Below are 11,335 nucleotides of genomic sequence, written 5' to 3'. Positions count from 1 at the left end.
AACCGCTGGTGCTGGGAAAACTGGGCAGCCACATGCAGAAAACTAAAAGTGGACCCCAGCCTATCACCATGCACCAACATCAACTCAAAATGGATTAAAGACCTTAACATTAAACCTGAATCTCTGAAACTACTGCAGGACAGAGTAGGAGAGACACTTGAACTAATAGGCACAGGAAGGAACTTCCTGAACAGAGTCCCAGGGTCACAACAATCTGCACAGATAAAGCTATCGCAACCAAGCTAGAAAGACAACCAACTAATTGGGAAAAAATATTTACCAGCAATATATCAGACAAGGGGTTAACATCCTGTATATACAGGGAACTCAAGAAACTAATCCCTCCCAAACCTAACAAACCAATTACTAAATGGGCAAGGGAACTAAAGAGGGACTTCTCAAATGAAGAAATAAAAATGGCAAAGAAACACATGAGGAAATGTTCATCATCCCTGGTGGTGAAGGAAACACAAATAAAGACAACCCTGAGATACCACCTTACCCCAGTCAGAATGTCCCACATCCACAAATCAGCAATGACAAATGCTGGAGGGGATGTGGAGAACAAGGAACGCTATTACACTGCTGGTGGGAATGTACACTCATACAACCACTTTGGAAAGCAGTCTGGAGGGTCCTTAGAAAGCTAAAGATTGACCTCCCTTATGACCCAGTCATACCACTTCTAGGCATCTACTCTGAACAACAGGAACCAATATACAAGGACACATGCACCTCCATGTTTATTGCAGCACTGTTCACAATAGCTAGGATATGGAAACAACCTAGATGCCCCACCACAGATGAATGGATCCAAAAATTGTGGTATCTATACACAATGGAATATTATGCAGCCATTAGAAATGACAAAATAATGGCATTTGCAGGGAAATGGATGGAGCTAGAAGGAATCATGTTGAGCGAGGTAAGCCAAGAACGAAGAGACAAACAGTACATGGTCTCCCTGATAAGTGGATGCTAAATCCAAAATGTTAGGTGATAATGATAAAACTAACAGGACTTAAGAAACAAAGAACTCCCACTCATCTGGTTGAACCACTACCAAATATCCCCATGCTGCTGATCACATATATGGTATATAACATGTGAGCACCGTTATATATTACAGACTGTGATAGACAATTTGCTCCAGGAAAGTTAGAACGAACTTGTGACTTTAAATGAGCATCATTATTCCACAATACTGTGAATTTCCGGAAATTATGTAATCACTTAATCACAATCAAAAAAAAAAAAAAAAAAAGAACCTTGGGGAAGGGAGGGAGGGAGGGGATGGTAGGGGGAAAACAATGGAGGGGGTAACAATGTTCAAGAGGAAGTGTACTCATTACCTCACTCTTGTAACTGTAACCCTCTGTATAGTATCTTTACAATAAAAAAAAAAAAAGTTAGAGGAAAGAGAAGAAAAACTGGAAGGCAGATGACTGAACACTTTCTCTTTTTTTTTTTAATTAACAAATCTACAGAAAACCTTCATTGAATCAGGGGACATAATACAAATTATAGTGATTTGCATATAAAACATGGCACTAAATCTGGCCTTTGGGGAATATATATATATATATTGCATGAAAATCTGCACCAAGCAGCTAGCTGACAACGGTCTGTGGACTCCAGGTGTACAGGTGGTCACAGGAGCATCTCCACTCCCCCCTCCTCCCTGCTCCCCCTCCCTCCCTCCCTCTTTCCTTTCTAGAGGCAGGTTCTTACTATGCAACCCAGGTTAACCTTGAACTCACAATCCTCCTGCCTCTGGCTCCTGAGTGCTGGGACTACAGGCATGCAGTCACTACATCCGCTTCAGAGGAGCTTCTTTGAAGGCAGGACTCCTGTAAACACTTAGATGTTACAAGCCTGGCATGAAACAGAAATGGTGCTGGGGTAAGGGGCGGGGAGAAGGGTCGTCCTTCTTGTTCTTGTCTCTGGGTTCCAACTCAAGTTCAAGGGTCCTGGCCACCGGGTTCATAAGCCACCTTAACTTCAGAGAAACTTACGCGATTTCCACACACAGCCTTCCTAAGGAAGTGGGCCAATTCTAACTCAAGGAGTCAGATTATAATCAGCCAGACCTAAAGGATTGAGAACAACTTCTTACATCATTTGCTGCAGGTCAAGACTTTAGCTAAACTGCTGATCACAACAGAGAAGTGCAACACTGACAGTACCAGTGCCTCGGCCTGGCTCAGCCCCAGCTCGTATGCATCTGAGCGACCCTAGTCTGAAAGTCACAGCTCCAAGCACTGCGGTCCCCTTGGGCCTGACCTCACTGAAGCCAATGGAAGCTTAGGGAGGGCGGGTCCATGACAGACAGCTCCTTGCGGGCCAGGCCTGCCACTGGCTGCCGAGGCAGGACTGCTGTCGTTGTCCTGTACATTCATTGGGTCTCCTCTGCGTCCTGTGGCTCTGGAGAAAGCGGCACTGTCCCTGACTGAGCTGCTAAGCTGCAGCTTGGGTCTGGGCCCACGGGGGCGATGCACACCTAGGAACCAGGCTGAGGGACAGAGGTGCAGGGCAGGCAGCATTAGAAGCGATGGCCAGGAGGGGAGAAGCCCTGTGGGGTTTTAAGTAGCCCCTAAGGATGGTGTACCACTACAATTTCTGGCTAGGAGTTGGTTCTCACATTCTAGCAGATTCTATCAAGAGAAATGAAATTCCTTTTATGTATTTATTTATTTATTGTGCTGGTACTGGGGCTGGAACTCAAGGGCCTCAAACTCTCACTCAGGTTTTCTGCTCAAGGCTGGCATTCTACCACTTGAGCTGCACTTTTACTTCTGGCTTTTTGCTAGTTAACTGGTGATGAAAGTCTCTAGAATTTGCCTGGGCTGGCTTTGAATTGAGATCCTCAGATCTTGGCCTCCTGAGTAGATAGGATGACAGGTGTGAGCCACCAGCACCCAACTAATTGTACCCCAGAGCAGAGTGCCCTTCTCAGTTGCCTCCAGGGTGGGTTTTCCTTCCCCAGGCCCTGCTTGCGGTCGGCGGGCAAGGCAGATCTGACACTTTCCTCCACGGTGTCAATAAGGGAATGGAGAGATGAAGGACCGAAGTGTCCTTCAGGCAGAAAGCTGAGTGCTACACGGGCTGCTAATGAGGGGACATTCTCTTGCCAGCAGCCATCAGGAGACCAGCGCTGAGAACAACTAGGTGCACTCATATTAATGGCACCTGACACCAATTACTGACATTTCCTATGTGACCAAGATAACAGGACTGCATGGCACTTAGCTACCAGGGTTCTTTGGGTATAAGAGGCCAGCCCAGGCTGCCCTTTGGAGAAGTTTAGGACAGTGAAATGTAGCGGAACTTGCTCCATTCTGTTCTAAAGTGGCCTGACAACACCCTCTAGTGGAAACTATAAATAAAACAAGGACCAGAGCAGCCAGTTACCCTTTGGACATCCCGGGTGCTTACGCGATTCCCAGAACATGGAAAAACAGATCAAACAGAATGCAATCCTAACACAAAGGGCGGAGCTTACAGTCCCCATTATTAGGACCACGTTGCCAGCTGTCTCTTCTCTCTGACTTCAGTATGGCGTAAGAAAGGGTGTATGTGTGGAGCTGCTGGTGCCCTCAGAGTCTGGGCAGACTGCCGGCTGGCGCCAGGATGATGCCAAAGACGTAGAAGAGCCCCAGCAGGAGGTTGAGCTTGGCCGTCCTCTGGGGCAGCTTGTTGAAGGCCTGGCTGCGGAACTGCCTCTCGAGGGAGAAGGCCACAGGCATGGTGAGCAGGGGCAGCGCCAGGCTGATGCTATAGTGCGTGGCCAGGATGCTGAAGCTCAGGTAGGGCAGGAAGAGCAGCATGGTGTAGAGCACGTATGAGAAGGTGGGGCCGATGAGGATGGCCAGCGTGACGATGCCTGCCTCCCGGTCGGACTCCATGTCCCGGGTGTTGTTGGAGTGGAGAATGGCCTCGGTGCTGAGGGCCAGGGGGATGGCGTAGAGCAGAGGGAAGACCGCCAGCGAGCCCACCTGGACAGCATAGGCGAACATCACAGCCAGCGGGCCGAATGTAATTAGGATCACCAGGTCACCCAGGGCCACGTACTTGAATCCAATTCCTGCGGCCAGAAGAGCCAGAGAGAGGTGGTGTGAGAGCTAGGGCTGGATGCTGAGGGGGCTGAGCAGCAGGAGGGGGTGGTGGGGGTGGTCCTCAGCTGGCCGGAGTGCCAGCTTTTAGCTGGGAGGGGAAGGTCTCATTTGGGATCTCTACAGCAAAATCTGATTTCATCTCCAACTACTACCCCAGGTTTCAGAAGCCTCCAGCCCTGACCACGCTGCAGGGCTCAGCCTTAGGGTCAGAAAGCAATTGAGTCTTACTGTTGTAAAAGGTAAGTCTGCAAGGGACCCCGAACCCCAGGAGCCAAGACCAGGATTCAGCCAAGCTCACCTAGAGCATAGCAGCACCTTGGTCCTATATTTTATTTATTGCCAGTCCTGGGGCTTGAACTCAGAGTCTGGGTGCTGTCCCTGCGCTTTTTCTACTTGAGGCTAGCATTCTACCACTTGAGCCACAGTGCCACTTCCGACCTTTTTCTGAGTAATTTATTGAAGATGAGAGTCTCGAGGACTTTCTTTGCTTGGGCTGGCTTCAAACTGCAATCCTCAGATCTCAGGCTCCTGAACAGCTAGGATTACAGGCGTGAGCCAAGGGTGCTCCTTGGTCTTTTAGAATGCAGCATCCCCAGAAGACACCAGCAAGCTACTTACTGCTATTATTATTACTATTACTACTACTGTTATTATTGTTGCAGTACAGAGCTTGAAAGCTCTGAGCTCATAGCTACTAGGCAAGTGCTCTACCACTTGAGCCATGCCCCTTTTTGTTTTAGTTATTTTTCAGACGAGGTTTTGCTTTTGCCCATGTCTGGCCTAGAACTTAGAGCCACCTAACTCTGTCTCCCAAGTACTGGGATTTCAGATGTGTACCACCATGCCCAGTGTGTTTGTTGTGATGGGATCTTGCTAATTTTGGCTCTGGGTGGCCTCCAAGGGTGATCCTCCTGGTCTCTGGGATTACAGATGTGAGACACTATACACACATACCCTTTCCTAACAAGCTAATGCTGCACCCCAAGACATGTGTTGATAAATAACTTGGTTGTCTGAGGACCCCCAAGTTCCCTCAGGAACAGAACAGTTTACTAAGTCAACACCAGCCCTGAATGAGTAGATCTGGCCACCAGCTGTCCACTCTTCTTGCTTATTCTCCCAGATTCTCAAACTGACATCAGAACTCTGGCTGGGAAAAAAATGTACCAGTACCACAGCCTCAACCTAAATCAGCAGCAGGAATTTGAGGAGCTTGAGCAGGAACCTGTGGCCCACCTTAAGTAGGTCCTACTTAAAAATCAAGCGCAAACTCATCTGATCTGACACTAGAAAAGGCCAGAGCCGTTGGGAAGTGTCAGATACAAGGCCTAGGGCTTGTGCGGTATTGTGCCACTGGATTTACAGAGAGTTGCCCTTCAGGCATTCCTACTCCTCCCAGCCCATTTGCTGAATGGACCAGCACAGTAAAATATTAGGTCAGTTCTCTACACAGCAGCCAGAATTCATCTGTAAGACATAAATCAAAAAGCTGGCAAGGTGGAATTGGAAGTGTGGCTCCAGGGTTGAGAGCGCCAGCCTAATAAACAGGTCCAAGTATAGGGAATCCCCAGCATCACTAAAAAGGAGAGGGCGAGAAAGGAAGGGGAGGGGAGAAAGAAAGGAAACAAAGATTAGATAGATAGGCAGATAGAGATAGATATGGGTTGAAGGCTGGATAGAGAGAGAGAGATATCTGATGCCTGTAATCCCAGCAAGGAAGTCCCAGCAGGATGATAGAGAGTTCCAGGCCAGCCTGGGCTATACAATGAGACTCTGTCTCAAAATCAAGTCAAATCAAGTGCAAATGCTGGCAAGGCTGTGGAGCCCCTGGAACTCCCACCTCCAGAGGTGGGAGGGTAAGGAGGGGAACCATTCTGAAAGCTGGGAAGTGTCTGGGGAAACCAATCACCAAGGCGGCCACCACTCCATTCCCAGGCATTCTCCAAGAGACATGGGGACAAATACTCAGAGAGAGACTAGAGCAGGACTGTTGGCCACCATGCCCAGGGCTTGAGCGGGGCACGTGAACAAACTGTGATACGTGAATCATGGATGAAGGGGTTACTGAGAGACAACAACACCCAGACTGTGCTGAGCCAGCGAGGCCAGGCAGAAGGGTTCACACTGCCAGAGACCAACAGTCCACAAACACAGAGTTCTACACCTGGCAAAATGAACCTATGTGAAAGAGTAGGGTGCGGGTGTGCGGTGTGCAGTGTGCGGTGTGTGTGTGTGCGGTGTGTGTGTGTGCGTGTGAGCATGCCTTTCATTCTAGACACTCAGTCTAGAGAGTGCAGTCTGGAGGGTGCAGTTCAAAGCCAGCTTGGACAGAAAAGCTTATGAGATGCTATCTCCACTGAACTAGCAAAATGCCAGACTGGGAGCAGCCCAAGTGGTAAAGCGCCAGCTGGAAGGAGTGGATTGAGAGCATGAGGTCATGCAAGAGTATTGGCACAGAAAATGAAAACCAGAAACCTAATCTAGGAGAAAGAAACCAGACCAATGACTGCCTCTGATAGGGGTGTGCAGGGGGACAGAGCTTTGGTGTCTGCACGGGGCTGGGGGTCCATTACACAGCTATTTTGCATTAAGCAGAATTCACCAAGGATAAAGGGTAACAGTAAAGACCTATGCATTTTACTGTATATCATTTGTGCATCAGTAAAGTGAATGCTTTTAAAAAGGTTAAATCAGAGTACATCCCTGTTCTACATCTCAGTGTCTTCCTGTTCATTTAATGAGTTATTTTTCAATAACCAGTATATGCCAGGTACTGGACTGGGCACCAGGGTCAGGCAAAACAGCAGACTGCAGGGAGTGACTGTAAGGTCCGCTCCTGGATGGCTAGTAGACTCCACCCTCCTGGCAGCAAAGTCTCCACCCAGTACCTGCGTTACCTAGGCAACTGGGATACCTGGAAGAGGTCACATCTGCATCCGCTGAGGTCACATCTGAATTTGATGTGGCCACACCTTTCCCCACCCATACCCTACATAAGGCCTAACCCAGGCCCAGACGCTCTCTTGCTCTTGCTCTTGCTCTTGCTCTTGCTCTTGCTGCTCTCTTCTTGCTCTCTCTGTTCTATTCTAGCTCTCTCTCTGTTCTTTTCTTGCTCTCTCTCTTTCCCAGCCACGTGGAGTGCCAACCTTGCCTGGTCCCAGCAGGTCTACCCCTTACCTGAATACCACGTGAGTGCTACTGTTCTTACCCCTCTCTCTGCTCTTTTCTGGCTCTTTTCTCTCTCTTTCCTCTCTTCCCAGCTCTCTCTCATTCCCAGGCCTTTCCCAGCCACGTGGAGTGCCAACCTTGCCTGGTCCCAGCAGGTCTACTGAATAAACCTACCCCTTACCTGAATACCACGTGCGTGCTGGTGCAGTTCTTACTCGTCTACCTCTTTTTAAAAACCTAACAGTGACAAGTTTCAAGGCTAAGATAAATAGCCAAGCAAATGCTTTACAGGGTATGTTAGAAGGTGCCTGTGTTATGCAAAAGAACAATGCAGCAAACTGTGACCAGGAAGGTAAGGGAGGTGAAAGGAGGGTGTGTGGTTGTTTTGTTTTGTTTTTGTTGAGACAGGTCTTTCTATCTAGTTCTGCTAGCCTCCAACTCAAGATCTTCCTGTCCAGTCTTCCAAGTATTGGGATTACAGGCATGTGCTGTCATGGCCAGCTAGATATGTAACATTAAGGTAGAAAGTTAAGATTCACTAAGCTGATGTGGTGAAGGTTAGAAAGTGTATCACCTGGATAGCTGAGGGAACAGCATTCCAACATAGGAAATAGCACCTGCAAAGGACCTGAGGCAGGTGTGTGCAGGTCCTGAGAATTGTGTGACCAGCTCAGGGTGAGCAGGTGGGAAGGAAGAGGGCAGGGCGGGTGAGAGCTGGGGGAGGGCTGAGGGTGTTCAGGGGCTTGCGGGAGGGGGGTGGTTAATGCAAAGACCTATGATTTACTCTGCACAAGATGGGAGCTGCAGTGGACTGAGAGCTGCCTTAGTGAAAACAGCACAGAAGGACCAGGCAGATGCTTGGATAATCCAGGCAGGAAATGTTGGAGGTAGGCCATGGTTGAGGGTGGCTGGATCCCAAATGCACTGGAATGAAAACAGGGTTTGCTGCTGATAAGCTGGATGGAGAAGAACCAGGAGGCGAGGCTGCCCAGGGTTTTAGGCCTAAAGAAATAGAAGGATGAAGTTGCCACTGAATGAGGTGAGGGTGTAGCTCAGTGGTAGAACACTTGCCTAGCATGTGTGAGGCCCTGGGTTTAAACCCCAGCACTGCCAAAAACGAAAAAACAAACCCCAAAACCAAAAACAAAACAATTCCATTTAGTAAAATGAGAAAGACTGAGTAGAGCAGGTATCTTTGGGGAGATCAGGAATTTGATTTTGGACATATTAAACCAAATTTGAGATGTCTCTGACACCTGTAGAAGTTACTGAGAAGTAAGATGCCGGATAGGGAGTGTGCAGCTCAGTATGTGCAAGGATCTTCACCCCATGTTCAATCCCTGGCACCTTATTGATCCACTCTACACCCCTTTATCTATTCCCAGTATACATTAGCCTGCAGAAAAAAAGTTGGCTAGAAATCTGGGTTTGAGAGATACCAGCTTAATGATGGTATCCAATGACAAGAGATGGGCCAAAACCACCCCAAATCACCGAATCAGTAAATGAAGAAAGGTGAAAAAGGCCTGGACTGAGCCCTGGAGACCAGAGTGAGGAGAGGAGGAGGCAGTGGAGAAGGAAGAGCCCTCTAAGATCAAGGCAAGGATTTTGTTATAGTTATAGAAGGCTGACAAATATAGAGAGTCTCTACCTTGCATCGCCATTATCTTATCTCTTCTATTCCAGTACTCAACTGATATCTTTCTTTTTTCTTTTTTTGTTGCTGGTGGGGCTTGAACTCTGGGCCTCAGTGCTCTCTCAGCTCTTCAGCTCAAGGCTAGCACTTTACCACTTGAGCCACAGCGCCACTTCTGGGTTTTCTGAGTGTTTACTGGAGATAAGAGTCTCATGGACTTTCCTGCCCATCTGGCTTTGAACTGTGATCCTCAGATCTCAACCTCCTGAGTAGCTAGGATTACAGGCGTGAGCCACCAAAGCCCCTCTCTTTCTTTCTTTCTTTCTTTTTTTTTTGAAGAGAGTCTATGTAAACCAATCTGTCCTCAAAAGAACAATCATGCCTCAGTCTCCCTAGTACTGGAATTACAGGCAGGAATTACCATGCTCAGCCTCTAGAGAGAGAGAGAGAGAGAGAGAGAGAGAGAGAGAGAGAGAGAGAGAGAGAGAGAGAGTGTGTGTGTGTGTGTGTGTGCGTGCGCGCGCGTGTGTGCATATGCGCGCGTGTGTGCATATGCGCGCACGCGCCATCCTGGGCACTGTCCCTGAGCTCAAAGCTAGCACTCTACCACTTAAGCCACATCTGCAATTTTGACTTTTTGGTGCTTAACTGGAGAAAAAGTCTTACAGATTTTCTTGTCGGTCATGGGGCTTGAACTCTGGGCCTGGGTGCTGTCTCTGGGCTCTTCAGCTCAAGGAGAGGACTCTACCACTTGAGCCACAGTGCCACTTCCAGTTTTCTGGTTAACTGCAGATAAGAGTCCCATGGACTTACCTGCCTGGGCTGGCTTTGAACCATGATCCTCAGATCTCAGCCTCTTGAGTAGCTAGGATTACAGGCTTGAGCTGCCGGTACCCAGCTGTCATACAGATTTTCTAAAGCAAGATTGAGCTGGGTACTGGTGGCTCACACTTGTAATCCTAGCTACTTAGGAGATCTAAGGATCATGGTTCAAAGCCAGGTCAGGCAGAAAAGTCTAAGAGACTCTCATTTCCAGTAAACCAGAAAAAGACAGAAATGGAGGTGTGGCTGAAGTGATAGAGCATCAGTTTTGAGTAAAAAAGCCACGGGAAAGCATGAAGTCCTGAGTTCAAGAAGCTCCAGTAACTGCACATAAATAAACAAAAGTATGATCAACAGGGCTGGTGGCATGGCTCAGCTCCACAAGCTAAGCCAGTATGTTCCCAACTTAACTGATCTTAAAACACTCATGACCCACACATTATAGATTTCAGGTAAAATGAACATGACTTAGGAAAGGACTTCTGACTTTGTCTACAATTCCTATGCAACGCATTTTCCAGTACAGAAAAGGGAGACACCCCTCGTCGCCCAGGACGGGAGACAGGGCCGATCCTTACCTCCTGTGTACAGAAAGGAGCCAGAGAGACCTCCGAAGTAGATGAGAGCCAGGTGCTCCAGTTTCAGAGAGGACAGGTAGTACAGGCAGGCGGCACAGACACAGCCAAGGGTGTAGAGGAAGACTCCGAACCGAACAACGTCCTGAGGCTCCAAGATACGATCCACCAAAGTCCTGTCGTCACTCTTTTTGTGATCGATGCCCTTGGAAAAGTCATAGTAAGTGTTGACCAAATTGCCGGCCCCGTGCACAGCCAGAACAGCCACGGCGCAGCCCACCAGCAACCTGGGGTCCAGGACGCCCTGGGATCTGTACGCCAGGGCACTGCCCAGGGCCACCGGCGTGAGAGAGGCACTGAAGCTCCAGGGCCTCAGGGCCAGCACGTACGAGGCACACTTCTGCCTCCAGGAGCGCTGGGGAGGCCTGTCCTGCTCCGGCCCGCCGGGGCCCAGCGGCTCCCGCTCCCCGGCCTGGACGGTGTCTCCAGCTTGGATGTTGATCTTCGGTCCCGAGGCCGGCAAGGCAGCCATGAAGGATGCACGTGGCTGATGTCAACTCGGAAAGCGCGGCGCTCGCGGTGACCGCCGGGGCCCGAGGCGCGCGGGGCGGCCGGGCCTGACCTTCCCTTCCGGGCCCACCCCAGGGCAGGGCTGGGACGGCCCCAGGGTCACTCACACCTTCGCCCAGAGGCCCAGCGGGGCCACCACGTCCTCCGGGCACCCGCGCGCGGCCTGTCTCCAACCCCCAAGTCCCGACGCGTCAACTCAAGGACCAGCCTTAGCGGCCGGCCGCCCGCGGGCCGCCGGCGCCGCCATCTTGTGCGTCGGCCTCAAGGGGCCGGCCGGGAAACAGCGGCCCCGGCGCGGGTAGGGCCGGGGGAGCGCCGCCCGAGGGCGGGGCGGAGGCTGGGCGTGTCCCGAGGCGTGTCTCTGGGCGTGTCCCGAGGGCGGGGCCTGAAGGGCCGGAGGCCGGGACAGGCCTGTAGCCGAGTCCCAGGCGCCTCCGCCGTTTTGCCAT

At 50.1% G+C, this 11,335-nt stretch overlaps 1 protein-coding gene across 1 annotated transcript; it reads right to left on the bottom strand.

Annotated features, from left to right (window-relative positions):
• Positions 1 to 760: 760 nt before the first annotated feature.
• Ubiad1 (UbiA prenyltransferase domain containing 1) lies at positions 761 to 11,143 on the bottom strand. The gene is made up of 2 exons (XM_070037356.1): positions 10,320 to 11,143; positions 761 to 4,084 (listed from the first exon to the last, which is right to left on the bottom strand). The coding sequence occupies exons 1-2, from the start codon at positions 10,846 to 10,848 to the stop codon at positions 3,597 to 3,599; spliced, it is 1,017 nt and encodes a 338-aa protein (XP_069893457.1). The 5' UTR covers positions 10,849 to 11,143; the 3' UTR covers positions 761 to 3,596.
• Positions 11,144 to 11,335: the final 192 nt, after the last annotated feature.

The sequence above is a fragment of the Dipodomys merriami genome, unplaced genomic scaffold (genome assembly GCF_024711535.1).
Source record: "Dipodomys merriami isolate MVZ:Mamm:240054 unplaced genomic scaffold, mDipMer1.0.p SCAF_28, whole genome shotgun sequence".
Taxonomy (NCBI): Eukaryota; Metazoa; Chordata; class Mammalia; order Rodentia; family Heteromyidae; genus Dipodomys; species Dipodomys merriami.
Note: the sequence above shows the minus strand (reverse complement) of the source record. Positions and strands in the feature narration are given on the sequence as shown.

Excerpts from the sequence above, each read along its gene's own strand:
- Ubiad1 (XM_070037356.1), bottom strand. The coding sequence starts at position 10,848 with ATGGCTGCCTTGCCGGCCTCGGGACCGAAGATCAACATCCAAGCTGGA. Across the intron at positions 4,085-10,319 it reads CTCCTTTCTGTACACAGGAG|GAATTGGATTCAAGTACGTG; the intron begins GTAAGGATCGGC and ends TTCTGGCCGCAG.